This window comes from Streptopelia decaocto (genome assembly GCF_964273445.1).
Source record: "Streptopelia decaocto genome assembly, chromosome: 18".
NCBI classification, from domain to species: Eukaryota; Metazoa; Chordata; class Aves; order Columbiformes; family Columbidae; genus Streptopelia; species Streptopelia decaocto.
Window position 1 is genome coordinate 7,646,270 of NC_138673.1, and position 16,999 is coordinate 7,663,268.

At 41.1% G+C, this 16,999-nt stretch overlaps 1 protein-coding gene across 4 annotated transcripts in view; it reads left to right on the forward strand.

Annotated features, from left to right (window-relative positions):
* SPECC1 (sperm antigen with calponin homology and coiled-coil domains 1) overlaps window positions 1–16,999 on the forward strand; it is a 71,889-nt gene that overhangs the window by 35,047 nt on the left and 19,843 nt on the right. For 3 of the 4 annotated variants that reach the window (XM_082068862.1, XM_082068864.1, XM_082068863.1), the window contains exons 4-10: window positions 47–1,614; window positions 2,926–3,133; window positions 3,624–3,697; window positions 3,981–4,159; window positions 12,825–12,970; window positions 13,192–13,292; window positions 14,581–14,662. In XM_082068862.1, the coding sequence (XP_081924988.1) occupies window positions 47–1,614; window positions 2,926–3,133; window positions 3,624–3,697; window positions 3,981–4,159; window positions 12,825–12,970; window positions 13,192–13,292; window positions 14,581–14,662 (2,358 nt within the window). Of the gene's footprint in view, window positions 1–46; window positions 1,615–2,925; window positions 3,134–3,623; window positions 3,698–3,980; window positions 4,160–8,455; window positions 9,757–12,824; window positions 12,971–13,191; window positions 13,293–14,580; window positions 14,663–16,999 lie in introns of those variants that run through there. The other variant, XM_082068865.1, reaches the window with a different exon arrangement.

A 16,999-nucleotide genomic window follows, 5' to 3' on the forward strand; every position in this document is an offset into this window, starting at 1 on the left:
TTTCTTTATGAACTAACTAAATTTGCCTCATCTCTTTCCCTTCAAGGAACAGTTTCAGCTGCAAAGCGCACAGGGATTCCAGCACCCCGGGAAATATCATCCTCTGTATCCAGAGAGCGAGCTGTATTGCGTGGTCAAGCCAATACTAGGAAAACGCAACCCAGCCCCACCTCTTCTGGTACACTGACTCCTACCAAACACGTGCGCCCCACTAGCAAGTCCAAGCAAGAGAATGAAACCGGTGACAAGGCTGTTCTGGAATCTCAGGTTAAAGAACTCCTGGCAGAAGCGAAGACGAAAGATTCTGAGATCACCAAACTCCGTTGTGAATTGAAAAAATGCAAAGAGAAAGGGTCACTTAACGCTGAAGGAATGGGTGCTTCCAACCAAAATTTAGAAACAGTATCACCTGCTGATATAGACCCATTAATACGGACCCTTCAGGAAAAAAACAGGACTTTTCTAAAAGAGCTTGCTAGCCTGGGAGAAGAAAATCGTGTTTTAAAAGAGAAATTGCTTTATCTAGAGAACTCTCCTCTCTCAGACACAACAACAAGCAGTGGAGCTGACAGCAGCCTCCCAACCCCAACTACCCAAGAGTCCAGTTTTGGAAGCCCATCAAAAAATGCGTTGAGAGGTGAAATGGATGAGCACCGGCAGCACGTGCACGGGGGTGCACTGCGCAATTCGGGTTCTTCCAGCAGTGATGTAACTAAAGCTTCCTTGTCACCTGATGCATCTGATTTTGAACATATAGCAGATGTACCTTCCAGGCCAACATCTTCCAATAGCAACCACTTGAAAGGTTCCAAATGCTCCACTGCAGGAAGTTCTCCAAACAATATTAGTGACCTTTCTGTTGCATCTCTCACAGAGAGAATACAAAAGATGGAGGAGAATCACCACAGCACAGCGGAAGAATTACAAGCCACTTTGCAGGAGCTGTCGGATCAACAGCAAATGGTGCAGGAGCTGACAGCAGAAAATGAGAAGCTAGTGGAAGAGAAAGCTCTCCTGGAGACTTCTTTTCGTCAGCATAGGGACAGAGCAGAACAATTGAACCAAGAAAATGAAAAGCTAATGACTCTCCTTCAAGAGAGATCCAAGAATGAAGAAAACAGGGCTCAGGAGGGGAAGGTCCTTGAACTGGAGCAGAAATGTGCAGAAGTTCTTGAAAAAGCACAATTTGAAAGAGAGAAATTGCTCAATATTCAGCAACAGTTAACCAGCAGCCTACGAAGCTTAGAAAGGGAGCATCAAGATGCCCAGCAGGTGATTACAAGCCTGAGAGAAGAAAATGAGAAGCTGCTCAAACTTCTCGAGGTAGAACAGCAGAGCAACAGCACAGTGACAAAAACTTTGGAGGACTGTAAAATTGCCTTAGAAGGTCTAAAAATTGAGAATGGCTCTCTCAAGACCCAGTTAGAGAGTGAGAAACAAAAGGCCGCAGAAATCAGCGCGATGGGATGTACCACAGACAACTCCGAGGTGCAAGAGATGCTGAAAGTAGCCCATGCAGAGAAGGATCAGTTAGAAGCATCTTGCACTGAGCTTAAACAAGAGCTGCTGAAGGCAAACAGTGAACTGAAGCACATTCAGGGTCTGCTCTCTAAGGTAAAGTAGTAGCAGCTGTAAAATATAATGGCTGTTTGTCCTTTCATAAGTAAGTGATTGCTGGCCTTTAGATGGTTATTGAGCCATTGATTGTAAGTGTCCAGGATTTAAATTGCTTTAACTAGTTTTGAATGGAAGCTGGAATTGTATGATATTGTCTCCTTCTGCTGCTGTATGCATATTTTCCCAAGAATAACTGTTCCTGTTTTCTGTGCAATCCTGGATGTTCAGAAGAGCTGCAACATGAGGCATCATCAAACAAGTGTTAATAAAGCACAAGCCAGTGATTAAGTCCCACCACTACAGACAGAGTGACAATCAGTATGTTCAGCCTTTCCTGAATGGGGAAGGGATCGTGACAAAAACAGAAAAATTGGCCATTTGCAGGGGAAATTAAAAAATCCAGATGTCCTTTCAGCTTCAACAGGTGACCACAGCAAATGGAGTGAGTAGAGGAAGCTCCCAAGTGCTTGCTAGGGCTGCAGTTCATGAAGAGTAAATGAAAAACTGCTGAGTGCTCAGACTCTCTACCAAACTTCTATTGCTTGGTTTGGAAACCACAGATTTCCTCCTTTTTACTCTTCCTTTCCCTCAAATTAAGCTGTTTTGAATCATTGGCTATTTGTGACACCCAAACAAGACCACAGGCTTCTGTAAGGCTGCTGTTCCATCAGGCTGTGCCAGTGCTGTTTGCTGAGTTGGCAGCCTGCACCTTGCTTTTCCATGGCTTGTTCGTACTCAGAGATTTCCTCCAAACCTGGGAGCATCTGTCTGTGGGCCTGAGCCAACAAACTGAAGTGCAGCAGATTCCCCCTTCAGTAATTCCAGATGTCCTATAGCCAGAAAATATGCTTATCTGCAGTAGCTAGCACTACTATGTATGTTTTCACAATCCATTGAAAATGCACGTGGTAAAAGCAGGAAGATTGTTAACGTGGACAAACTGATCATCATCTTGGCCCTAAGGTAGTGATATGACTCTCATGACTTAACACATGAATAGATGTGGAGCTTTCCAGGAATATCATTTCTCTCTGTTTGTTACCTGTAGAGTTTGGGTTTGGAATTATGGTCATCATACAAAGAACTTAATTTCATTTCTAGCATCTTGTTTTATTATCTCTATGACTAGGAAAGAAAACTGACATTAGTAGCTCATCTGTGTTTCCTGAAACTGTCACATTAGCATCAAAACTCAGATTATACAATGCTTAGAACACGGGTTCAATTCTTAAGTCCAGTAAAATCTCTAATGAGTGATATCTGTTAGGAAATATAGACAGACTTGCAGCTTTTTTTCCTCTCTTCCAGGCTGAGAATGAGTGTGCTCAGCTGAAGGAGCTGTGTGACCGGCAGGCTGAGCAACTGAGCAGAACCAGCCAGAAGCTGCAGGAAAAAACGTCGGAGAATGAAGCAGATATCAAAAACCTGAAAGAGACAATTTTTGAGTTGGAGGATCAGGTGGAACAACATCGTGCTATAAAACTTCACAATAACCAGCTCATCAGTGACCTAGAAAGTAGGTGGAGCTGAAAAAAGGATTTAAGTGAACTTACTTGGGAGGGTGAGTTGTGGCTGCAACAGGGAGGAGGCGGCACATCTTGATATGTGTGACCAGAGCCTCACATCAGAAATATTCCAATTAATGCACAAAAGTCACTATTTTAACAATTAGTGCTATAGAAATGATATTAGCGACAGTCTCCAAGCCTCATTATTCAGTGAATATTGTATTGCCCACTTCAGAAACTGGAATTATTGTCCTTTGAAAGAGCTTATAGGGAAGAGCCCCAGTAAGAGCTGTCGAGCGGAGGCTGCCGTCGCGTTGGGGCAGGGGAGCTGCCACCTGGTGGCATGAGTGGCTCATGTCACCAGTGTCCCCTCGAGTGCTCCAGGGTGTGTGGACTTACTAGAAGCAAAACCAAATAGGCTGCTCTGCCCTCCTATTTTCACTTTTCACCCTTTCCCTTACGTGTTTAATAATATTTTTCTTTATTTACTGTTCCTAGGCAAAGCAATGAAGCTGGAAGAACAAAAACAAGATACAGAGAGGCAGCTGAAGGCTCTGACTAAGCAAATGAAGGTAAGGCTTTGACTCCATGACTAAGCTAAGCTGAGCCTTTATTGCAATACTGGATTTGAGAGAAGCATAGTATTTTTCTAGAACAACTGCAGAAAGTTCTTTATACATCCTTCCAATCTCATCACCACTGTGTAAAGAGGCAAGTATTTAGTTTGACCTCAGCAGCATCTTGAAATTGTGGTGAAATCTCAGTTGCTTGTGACCACTGAAGTAGATTAAGTGCTTGGCTCAAGTAGGTGCATTTTTACAGCAAACGGTTTGGGGTTCTGATTGCTCTTTCCAGGAAGATACAGAAGAGTGGAGGCGTTTTCAAGCTGATCTGCAGACTGCAGTGGTTGTAGCCAATGACATTAAGTGTGAAGCCCAGCAGGAGCTGCGTGTGGTAAAGAGGAAGCTTCAGGAGGAAGAGGAGAAGAGCGCCAGGCTGCAGAAGGAGCTGGATGAAGTGAAGGGCAGCAACAGGTTGGTTATTTACAAAGGCTGAGATTTGATCTCTGTGACTGCTAACATGCATGAAAACAGTGCTTTGTCAGTATCTATTCATTGGCTTGGATGTGCACGTTGTTTGTTTTTAACTCTTCTGACAGATTTTGTCGTCTCTTATTCTAAGATGTTTCTGTTCTTTTTGGCTATCTAGTTCTGTCTACTAGGCCATGAAGGTTTTCATCAGCAAATATTAAGTAATAACAATTGCTAATATCCTGTTATAGCTTTGTTCTCAATATGGTATTCTGCTGTGTTTTATTGCCTTCATAACTCTCTGTGCAGCTGTACAAAACCATCTGTGAAAAGTTTGGTTGACTGTATCCATTCAGTGGGACATCCAGAAGAGAACTACTTAACCTGAGAGGAGTCAAGGATTGTGTGTGTTCAAATTAAAATGAGCACTAGCCAAACCTCTTTGTTCTGCAAGTCTGATACACGTTGACTGCATGATCAGTGCAAGTACTAGGATTCCTCATCTCACATCTTCTGTCGTTAATTTGCAGTCTATTAAGTGATGAGCTGTGGTCTGGACTGTGCCCTGCATTAGCATTTAGCCTGGAAGTGACTTGATCATGCAGTGGACCCACCTGTAAAACAATTGCTGTAGTCTCAGGGGTTGGAGAGGCAGCAGTAATTGCATAAACTGTGTATGTGGGGCTTCCCTCTGGGGGAGCACGGTAAGAACAAAAGTGACTTTTACAATTTAATCTGGAACCGGTACATACAGATGCCTTACAGTGTGGCTTTTATGAAGTGTGTGACCTTTTATGTATCACCTTTCATTAAAAAAAAATCACTCTACAATTAAAGTACTAAATAAGAGATGGAAAACTAAAGCTGTATTAGAAGGAAGAAGCAACATTCTAAAGAAGACTGTGTTCTGCCCTTTTTTTTCACTGGCACAAGCAGAACCAGCAGAGCTGCAGTGATGAAAACTTGTACAGGGGGAACAAAGACAAAATAACACGAACAATGGTACTATTTATCAAAAATATGTGCCAGATTAATTTTGTTCCTCTAGGGTGTGGGTTTTTTTTTCATTTAATCTCTGTTCTAATAGATTCATGGCCACTGGTAAAATAGCCACAGGAACGCAGTGAATCCTGTCACTTCTTTCAGGTAGAATAATAGTCCAGCTTCATGTTGCAGATATTTGCTCACTGTTTTCCATTCGGGAGTATCCACAGCAGCTGTACAGTAGATGGGAGGGCTTTAGTGTGGAGGTGTATGGATCGGAATTCCTGGATTGAAGGAACAGACATACTTTTCAGAAAAAAAAAAAAAAAACAAAAGTCTGTTTAAGCTGCAGTTTCATTATCAGCATCCCCAGTGGATGCAAAGAAAAGCTATTACAGATCATGTATTCAGACAAAATGATTACCAGACAATACTTAAGTTCTGGGCTCGGTTTCCATTCCTAATTTGTTCTTAATGAAATTTCTCTTGTTTAGAGTGGGGTCCATATATAAGAGCAGGAATCATTAGTTTCCTCTCTTCCTTTGGTTTTAAATCTGAAGATGTATTTGATAGTACTTGAATTGAAGATGACCTGCTAATTTGCAAACTGGGATATTTGTCTCCTATGTCTAAGGAACATGGCTGCATTGTCAGCTCTTTGGCATAAGAAGCCTGGACTGCAAATACTGCTTTTGAAATTAGATGCCCAGAATCCATACATACATAGTTCCAGAATGAGGTATTCGGACATATATTTTAGTCAGTTTGGGCATTTGTCTCTCCTTCTCTTTCACATACATACAGATATGTTTGTCTTTGCATTGTGTTGATTATCTGTATAGCTTGCTTTGAGTATTATGTTGGTCATGGAGCCAGATGCACTGTCTGCAGTGGGCAGTATTTATTTTCTTTCAAAGACAGGTGTTGAGACCAAACTTTGCATCTGTCGATTTAGGCATAACTATTTTGACTCAGTGTCCACACAGAGTGCAAAATTTGAGTGGTGTGAAGAAGATAATGAAGCCTATGTAAGTCATTGTCTAAACAAACCAGTGATCAACAGCTAAGTAGTGAAATTTTAAAACTGTACTGGCTGATAAAACAAACTCTTGAAGTTGCCAAAGCTCCTGCTGAGAGCCAGTTCTACACTCCCAGTTATTTTTGCATTCCTCGAGGTCACTATCTTCCCCAGCACCTCAGCTTCTTTCTCCCAGAAAATTCTGGGGATATTCTCATAGTTGCTTTTAGTCAGTTTTCACAAATGCTTCTGCTTGGAATCAGCAGCAGATCCTGGTACCTGCGGTGAGTTTTAATGCATGCTCAGCACCAGTGGAAACAGTTTGTAGTGTCATACCTTAATGCAGTCTATAAAATATTCCTCATATTTGCTAATACTGAGCAGCTGTGCATGCAGCTGAATATCTGATGTCCCCAGTGAAAGTTTCCAGTCTGATTTCTGAGCCCTTATTGGAAAATGTACCTTCCAAATAGCTTGCTACTCAAAGGTTTTTTGGCAAAATCTCGGTCATCTCTTGAGGGTTGTTAGACTCCACCTCATAAATTGATCTTGAAGCCAGTTTATCTCCTACGACATCCTGCTATTTTAATGTTTGCCTGTGGCTGCCTGAGTTCCTGCCTCCAAGTTTGTTTTCACCGTTACATTCTTCTAATGAGACAAAAAGTCATTTTTGGTTCAGGAACAACCAAAGAACTTGCAGAAAAAATCCTGATGAGGTCATCAGAGTTCATCTGAATGAAGGTAAGAGCCTCCCAAAGGCATCTTTAACACAGAGTAAATGTCTAATTCTATGACTAAAAATGTCGGGGGGAGGTTGGACCAGTATCAAACAAATGGAATAAGGAAGAGAGATGTTAACTTGTCCCAAGTTAGTACTGACTGAAACCTCCAAATTGGTTAACCCAATGTTTCAGACAGTCTTCTATGATTTTTACATCCCAATTAGTGTTATTTCTTTGCAGTAAAATGCAGAACCTTACAATCCACAGTTGTGTGTCTCCTCATAGGTGGTAGAATTGAAATTATGTAGCCTCCATCCTTGGAGGTTTTCAAGACCAGACAGGGTAAAACCCTGAGGAATCTGGTCTGACCTCACAGCTGACCCTGCTTTGAGCAAAAAGCTGGACTAGGTGACTTACAAAGTCACTTTGAACCTGAATTATCCTAAGATCCTGTAGCAGGTTTCATCTTTTCAGAACATTCACCTTGGAAATAAACTCATTTTTGTAGCTGTTCTAGGATTAAATATGTAAGTGGTGGGGAAAAAATGCTATATTTGGTTTTTAACACAAATGAAGAAAGTTATTGCTGGAAGTACCAAGTTATGGACAGCCTTTTTTGGCTTCATTACACACCCATTTCCAAGCCTTTCTGGAAATACACTGTTTAGCAGCAGTGAAAGTCCCAGGGTCTTGCTTTGATTTCCCTTCTAGTTCTCGAAATTATTTTGGCACTATAACGTTATATTTCTTGAACCAAGACCATGGAGGGAAGATGGGCTGGGAGTAGTACTCAGAAAACAGAGAAATTATATCTGTAATTAGATAAGCGACTTCTCAGAATAATAAAGTTATCTAACCAAATCTTCAAACAGAACCCCGAAGTGAAGATTGTGATGTATCCCACTAATTTGCTTCTATTCTTCCTCCTAAGTCTCAAATACCACAGCATGGCAGTGTTACATGCTTTTTCTCCTGGCAATAAGCTTGTACTCGGCGTATTAAACCCTGCTGTCAGTCTGTATGTGCTGATGTGCTGCTCATGTCCGCCTGTGTTTTGCAGCTGTTCTGTCTTTTAGAGATTTGATAGTTCATTCAGCTCTCACTGAAAGTAAGCACACTAGAAAGCCAGTGCAGGGCCCTTGGAGTATTGTCCATTTGCTCTAGTCAGGGACTGCTCAGGGTTGGGGGGGGTTGTGTTTGTTTTTTGCACTGTATGGAGATTATTCCATCCCCTTTGGCCTAAGGACCCTGAAACAGAACCTCTGAGGTAGAGCAACTCAAGTTGCTCAGGGTGATGTACCCATTTTGAGTGCATAGTCCTAAATGATTATAGAAGAGGCAAGCCAGGAGCATTACCCTCCCTGTCTTTGAAATTTGTTCCCTGGCTTTAAATACTTAATTTCTTCCCAGCTGAGTTAGTGGAGTGTTAAGGCACTCCTACAACACCATCAGCATTTTCCTCCCTCCCCTTTATTTATTGATGGGTTGATTAACTGTAAAATGAAGAGCTGTACCTCAGGCTGGGCATTGCATTGCTTCTTATAACTTCCCCAATTGTTCTCTCTATCTCCATAGGTGCCTGATCTCTACCACCTAACACAGCCCTGGATGGATGCACAGCCAGGCCTGTGAGACACTTGAGGACGTACCTTTGACTTGCAGCTGAAAAAGGGAAGTTTCAATTTGAGAAAGCACCTCCTGTTTTCTGTTGCCCTGCAAAAGTCAAGTGTATCACGAGGTGTGAATGCTGCTCAGGTCCACCGCCTCCCCACGGGCAAGAGCCTATTTCTTTGTTTCAGAAGGCTGCTCTCCTCAGAAGACTCCGTGCGGCAGAAAAAGTTTCGCATTAGTCTGAAGCCAACTAGACCATAAGTAGTAATCACAGAGATTTGGGGAACTGAAAAAAACTGAGGGCTTTTTTAGAGGGATGGGGATCTTTGCCATGAAACAAATTCAAACATGCCATTTTGAGCTTAAGCAAAAAATAAAACTGAGTGTGTATGTCTAATTTGTAAAAAGCAACGCACATACACATTGAGTTCTCCATATAGTATTATATTAATGGATCTGTCTGTGTGCCTAAATACATGTATGCGTACAGATCAGTATGTACACATACACACACAAAGTCAAGTGATAGGGTACTGGAATCCAGCAGGAAAACTGAATAGAAACATGGAGTTATTTATTCAATTATCAGCTGCTTTGCTGGTTTGGGATTTCTAACGTTGTATTGGCAAGACACTCACCACTGGGTGGCATGTCTGACTCAGTGTGTGTTAGGGAGCGGGCTGGTGCCCAAGGGGCATGTCCTGCTATGACTTTCACAGAGAATGTCCCATGTGAGGTTTGTCCTGGCTGTAAGATTTGCAGATGAAGAGATCAGAAGGAAAAGAAATTAATATATCAAGCCCCTAGTAGATATCCTCTCAAAAAGGAGCATTTCTCATACCCTTAACTCAGGTGAAGTATATGATGATCAGGGAGAACTTGCTGAAGTTCAGCTTTGCAACTGGAGACAGCTGGAGAGACCTTTACTTGGATGCTAAGGAGAAACTCGGAAGTCACCATCTCTACCAGATCATCAGGATTCATTGGAGGACTGGAATTTCATATTTTGGCTGTGGGATTCCCGTCCTTTCTTCCTGGATGTGTGAAGACCTAACAAGGGCCTGGGCTCAGAGCAGGCTGAGCTAGCAGAGAATTCTGCGGGATGGCCTGGCCTTGGCATGGCCTTCACCTTTGTGCCGTGCTCCTGGAGTGTATGCATAGATGCACACTTGTGTTGCCTTTCTTTTCTGTGCTGGCAGCTGTTGAATGTTGTTTTTTATGTTTAAGAAATATGTATTGAAGTGCCAAATAAATGTTTAAGTGTCTGGAATTGTCTGCTGCCTGCCCTCGGCCTCTCTTCTGTTCTGTGCATCGGTAGCTGTGTGTCTCTCCTTTGTGTCCCTTGGAGTTCAGGAGGATTCACAACAATGACAGCAACTGTGTCAAAGACTAGATTGCAGAGAAATTATATCTGAAAAGATGGTTCTGTGGTCCTAGGCCTCCTGTAACAAAGAGGTCATTGAAGCAGTTTAGAAATTTCACAAAAATCTAAGTTAAGCACAGAAAGACTTGCACCTTGTTGGTGGTCTGTCCACATATTCCAAACGTAGGAAGCTGCATCTACTTCTCTCACCAGTGAATGAATGAAATTAGGCAGTGATTTTGTGAAAAGGACTGCACGTTTTAATTCCTTTGTGGCTAAAATGCTCTACTTCCTCCTGGAGCTTTTCCAGTCAAGCCAGCTGCACTTGCAGCATTTATCTCTGTAAGCCATTCATTCTTGTTTTAAGGAAAGTGTACAGCAGTAGATGACATTTTGTTCAAATCCATCCTTTTTGTAGCAAAGCTTGGATGGTCTAAGCTATACTAAGCTGAATAAATTCTGTGTACAAGGAGTCATTTTTGCTTTGCAGTTATGGCTTGTCATTTATCTTTCTAAGTCATGTTCTCCTATACTGTCCTCCTGAATTAGCTTGCTGCTGCAAGTTAAGCTGTTACTCTTCTGCTTCTCTATTAAGAAACCCATGTATGTACGTATGTGCATCACCTTATCACATGATTTTTTCTTTACAGATAGAAGGTAGTCACCAAGTTCCATATTGCTTGTTTGCTGGCATGTGTGGATGTAGTTGAAGCAAATAGGTCTCAACACTATTCTTCTTGCCTTTCATGCCAAGGTTTGCAGCATGAGAGGCCTCAGTTTTCTGATGTGATTGTGTTTAATCCAGGAGGTTGTCTCAGGGTATACTAGAAGCCTATTACAAATACACAGACTTAAGATTATGGGAAGCATCCTAACAAAATTGGAACTGGTACTCCAGAACTTGAATTTTCATAATTTGTACAACGGATTTTTCTGTGGCACAGCATAGGGGCTGGTCTAATGACTCTAACTTTATTTAACATGTTTACATCCTTTTGCAACCGGAGGCTGGACTTGAGGAGACCAATCTGTGAGGTCTGAGATGTTCCCAGAGTCAAATCCAAACCATTGAAGTGATGGCTGCCTAGATCATACCTCTGACTGACTTTAGTCTCAAGATTTGCCAGGGGCCTGTAGGCATTTACTGTTCCTTTCTTACTCTGATGATCCTCTACAAACTGTGTGCATACCCTTGCTACCTGGATAACTAGACAGAACTCTTGCATTTAGTTCTTGAAAGTGTAATGGATTGCATTGAGTGTTTTGGGATCTCAAGGCAGAAATCTATCCTTCCTCCATACTTTACTAGAAGCAAAACTCCTTTAGCTCTTGTGTTTTTTGTATAACTGAAGTGCAGATGCCGTCATCTGCTGATTTGTTATTTATGCTTTATGAAGCCACAGAAGAAAAAGTGAAGGGTAAAACCTAAAGTTAGTCAGCAAAACACTGGCTCCTTCAGAGCTCAGTGATTCTCATCCAATCTGCCTTTCCTCCTTATCGGATTAAATGGAGAATGGAACTGAAATGGCTTTTCTCTGGCCATCTGCCTCTGCAGGCTCCTCTGGCACACAAGGAGCTTGGATGTATTAGCAAAGAAAGAGCCAATGTCTGCTTAAAGACAGCACCTCCTTGAACTCTGCCGAAAATAGAAATGTGAGTCGCTCTTATTCATTGACACCCTTTAGCCCCTTGCGTTTTGTAGACTATGATGGCACGAGGGAAAGAAAAAGACTATGACTTCCATTTTTAGCTCAACAAAAGTTGTTCAGCCTCATAGGCACTTTCTGGATGGAGTTCTCCAGCCTTCTTCTGAAAGAACTTCTGGGTTTGTGTTCATGCAGCTCTTGGTGCTAACCATACATAGTAGGGAAGAATGGTGATACCTCAGAACCTGTAGATCAGCACGCATTTCTTAAGCAGCTAGGAGATTAGGAAAGCAATATATAAATACTCTTTATATGTGACTAGATTTTATCTAATTGCAGCTTTTCTAAACTAAAGCTAGGTAATTACCCTTGAAGTCTACCTGAGAGCTACCAGGTAAGTACAGTGTCAGTGCTAAGTGATGTCAGCCCAATCCATAAAAATGCACGACTAGAAGCAACAGCTACACTGTGCATTTGCTGTTTAACACAGCTGTGGACTTTTCTGTGCTCACTTCTGTCAGTCCAACACCTGATCTTGATTTCAAAAGTGCTTTTAAATGGAGTAACTTAATGATCCTTTTTGTTAAAATATGAGCCTGATTTCTATTTTGAGTTTACCCATCTTCATTCTAGCCATTGAATTTTGGTTTTCTTGTGTCTGCTAGGATGAAGCACTTAACAGTTTTATTCCCCATGTAACTGCTTATGGATTGTGATTGAGGGTTTACTTGTTCAGCAAATGTCCTGGTTGATTAGCTGTAAGAGTTGAGTTTCCAAAGTTTTTCACTATAAAATATATTTTCTGGTTTAATTTTTATGGCTCTTACCTGAAACCTGTACAATTATTTCTTTTCAATTATGGCATTTTAACTGGTAACAATTACTCCAGCAGTGGTCACGCCAATTAAAAATGTAGAGCATATAAATAACATATTTCTCTTTGGTTACTTTCCTCATTATACACTGAGGACCACAGTAGCCTCTTGGCCCCATGCTGTATTGAAAGCCCATCTTCAGGTAATTATTGATGATTATTCACAAGACTCATCAAACTGCTTTTTTCTATGATAATCATCTATCCTGTTGTGAAGATGGGGAATGGGGATGATATGGTTAACAAAGCAAAAAAGTTTGTTAGACTTGATGATTTAATGTTTGCCAGGCACGCCAAGAAAAGAACATGAATGTTCTAATGAGTGGTCCATGCTCTAGGCATTACAAGAAAAGATGCACATCGCTGGATTTACCTTACTGCATATAAAAAGCTTTAATCTCAGCCTGTGCTTCCTGTTGCCCTGACTTTGATCTGGTTTCTGCTTTGCAGGCTGACAGCTGAAGAGGTAGAATCTCTAGAGGCAGATGCAACCAACCGCTGGCAAGGAGTCTGCATTAGCAGAGCATCTCCCACACCCTCAGAGTCTGCGGCCACTGTGAAGTCGCTGATAAAATCCTTTGACTTAGGATGCTCAGGTATTTGAACACTGGATTTTGCAGTCCAAAAATTTTCTAGCAGTGAGCAGGTAATTTGCGCCATTTTGTGCTGCTTTTTGCTTCTTAATGGATATTATTTGTCAGTGAGTGGTACATACAATACTATCTGTGGAATGTCTCTATACCAGTGGTTCCCTGTTCTGACAAAAGGATGAAAGTTGGGTTTGAAATGCCAATGTTTCCACGTTTTTTGCTTGCAGGTAGCACTGGACAAAATATCACAGTTCACAAGGTCCCCAGGAGCCCTCTCAGTGGAATTCCGGTCAGGACAGCCCCGGCAGCTGCTGTTTCCCCCATGCAGGTACAAGGACCTCTTTCCATCCTTGTAGTTTTAAAATAGGTAGATGCAGTGTTTGCTACAGCATGACATAGCTTTAACATGCCAACATGCATGTGTTGGCAAGGGGAAGGGGAAACTCACCTGTTTATTTGCTATAAAACATCAAATGCTGTAGTACTAACAAAAAGGATCAAAGTGAGTTCGTCTTTGACTTTAACTCTAGAGGTCTCAGTGGGCGGATGTGAACTCTTTGCAATAGAATTCTGAACTCTAATCACTGTTGACCAGAAAATAGGTTCGATTATTTGGGGTGAGTTACAAGAAACATCAAACTAAACTAGGTAGCTGACATTTGAGTTGAGAGACATGGGGTAATAAGTTTCTAAGATGTATGCTCCCAGTTATCCAGTCAGTTCATATAGGGCTGGATGAAGAGCTCTTACAGTTTGCCTTTTTTGATTTTCCTACTGAAGTATAACTGCTCTGGAATGTAGGACTTCTTATGTCACTGCACCAGTGAGTTAACTTTGTTAGCAGTTTTGAAATCCATGGTGCAGTGTTGTTGGAAATACTGCTTTTGTGAATGGTGGAGAAGCAAATGCACTTTACTTCCTGATTTCCACACATGCTGAAGGTGGCAAATGATCAGACTGCTGACCTCTGTAGACTAGAGAAGACACTGTGTGTGTTTTGACAGGGTGATCACTGGATTCACAACAGGATATTCCCCTCTGAATCTGGGTAAAAAACAGTTGCGAGGCTGGGGTGTTTAGGTGAGCGTTCTGAAGAACGCTCCTAACAAATGTGTGAGCACAGTTCCTTCAAAGAATCAGCAAAGGAAGTTTAAAGAATGAGATTAAACAGAGGTCTGGGAGCCTTCTGTTAGTGCCTGCCTGGAGGGCTGTTAGTGCTGGAAACTGATGCTGGGGCTGCAGAGACAAGAATCGTTCTGACTTCTTATCTGGGATCCTGGGGACAGAGGTTGGGTTAGGAACAGGCATTCTTACTTAGGGTTTGTGACACTAGATGATTATGTTCGGCAACAGAAAAAGTGGTGCAAATAGAAATGTGAAATAGTTCAGGAACCAATATATTACCAGCTAAAAATATTGTCCCTTTGTCCTTCTATTTTTCACAAGCATTTGTCCAGCTCTAGGTATAGCTGATACAGAAATCTTTCCACAAGGTATCTCTCCACCTGCTTTTTGATCTTGAGAAAGCAGAAACATCTCTTCTTTCTGCTTGTCTATTTAAGCATCACCGCTACTGGGTTTTTTAATTATTTTTTGTATGTGTGTTTTTTTCACAGAGACATTCTGTTTATAATAATGCCAAGCCAGCCAGCAAGGGCGTTGCCAGACAGACAGATCTTTCAGACCTTCCTCTTGCAGGTAAATTTCAGTAAATGTACAAATGTTGCCTCTTTTTACCAGCAATAACTTGTCATTAACTGTCGGCCTCTGCCTGGGCCACTTTTCCTCTTCTCATATGGTCAAAGGAAACATGAAAAAGTGTCTTCAGAGTTTTTGGTTTAGAGAGCTTATTCATTTTGCCGGGTTTCCATTCCCATCTTGATTGTAGCCTTAGAAAACTAAAGAATAGCTGATTTATTATGGTTTGCCAACATAAACTTGCCTCCTTTATTCCAAAGTATCCGTGGCACCTCTCTAATCCATGCTGTGGAACTGGAGAGGATTGGATTTTGTTCAACATGTATGTATTTGGAAAAAGTCCAAAGCACTGTCTTTTCAGGGTTTATTTGTTTTTAAATTGAGCTTCATTTAAAATACATCAAACATTTCAGATACCAATGTGACTGTTTTAGGAGCAGTTATATTTGGGCTTGAAATAATTTATTTTGAGACTTCTCAAGAGATCTGTTTGTTTTTATTTCACACTTTGCTTTTGTTCTCATGTCATTTAATATTCTTTTCTACCAGTGTTTGTTTCCCATTTTCTCTAGGGCCCTTTATTTTGATTATCTAGTCCTGAATGTAGTTGTTGCATTGGAATCAAAGCTAGTAACAACAGATTATTGAATTTTTAAGGAAAGATGAAATATTATATTCCTGTAGCGAAACTGCAGGGAGGGACAAAAAAAAAAATCAGTCACAACTTCATTTGTAGAATGGATTATCTGCAATAGTTTGCTAGTAAAAGAGAGAAATTAGAACCTGTCTTCATTTCTAGACTCTTCAGATAATCTGCTCAGCTTCCCCTTCCATTGTTCAAAGATGAAGAGATGCTGGATCTGAACATCAAAAGAGGTTATAGGGGAGGTGTCAGCATAAACAAATAACCTCTTGTCTATGCTACTGGTTTCTCCTGCAGGAATAAATGCTAAGAAAGCAGAAGTTATCAGTAGAACAGACAGAGTTTACTTATTTCTATCGGTTGATTTCCAGAAAAAGTCTCACATGAGAGTATCCAACAATCCTAAAGAGAACATAAACCCATTTTAATCTCTACCAGTTTACTGTAGAGTGAAGTAATCTGTCAACTGTGTGACATAATGGCAGCTGTTAATAATAAATATCCCACTTTGGGCCATGGATAATTACTGTTATTACCCACAGGCAATTGTTCTGTGAAAATCTGTTGAAACCAACAGATATTTTATTAACCATTGTATGGTAAAAATTTATGGTTGCTTATCTAACAAGTTCCTGTATTTACAGCTTCTCTTTGTACCTGGGTTTAATTTAGTGCCAATAATCCATAGCAAAGGCTTATTCATTATACAGTTGTAATAGCTCTGGTTCCAATCAAAATAATCCTAGAAGGCAGTTGATCCAAGCCCTGTGCAAACAACACTGAATTAAAAAATATCCCCAAGGAAATTCAGAGTGAAGTAGTCTCCATAATAATAATCTTCTGGCTGATTCCATCTGACCAGTATCACAGCAGGGTTCTGTGATGTCTTTAACATGACCCAAATGTTACATTGTTGGAGAGGAGAATGGATTACTTTGCAGAGGCAGCTGATCTTTGGCTGTGGCTGTATTTTCATTTAGAATCAGAGATTTACTGGGTCTGTCCTGGAGTTTCTAGCAGCCAAGAAATAAATCAAAGGAAGTATATTATTCCTGCAAGTGCGACTCAAAGTATGAAACTGGATACTGTTAATTTGAACCACTTCAGGCACTAGCATGTAATTCAATCCAGTAGCCACAAAGTTTCTTTAAATAGTGCAAATAGTGCTAACGAAATGGGGAGGGTGACCCTGACTGAGCAAGGTGTGTGCAATCCAGTGCAACAAAGCTCTGACAGCAACCAGCTTGTTGGAAAGAAGAGTCTCCTGGGACTGGATTCTATCCTTTTCCATCTGGACTTCTTAACAGATAGGAACTTTGCAGCCCTTTGTGCTATGGAAAGAAGGTACAGAAATGCCTATAGCTCTCAGCAGCTACAAACACTGATTTAATGAAATTCAGGAGCCGAAGTAAGGGCAGCTGTATGTATTATCCGGCAACTGCTGATACACACAGCCCAGTTACTGCTGAAAAGAAATTCAGGACTGATTCAGTAATAGTAGCCTTTGTGAAGTTGAGAGAAGAAGGAATTCACACCTCTAGGTAATACGACATTAATTGATAATTAACATAGGGAGGTAACTGAGGAGAGTAAAAGTTGTGTTCTACATTCAGTTAGTTTTTGATAACAGCTCATAATGTGCTGGCCATAGATCTTGGCTTGTTGACAGTTTGTCTACAGGAAAGAAACAGCCA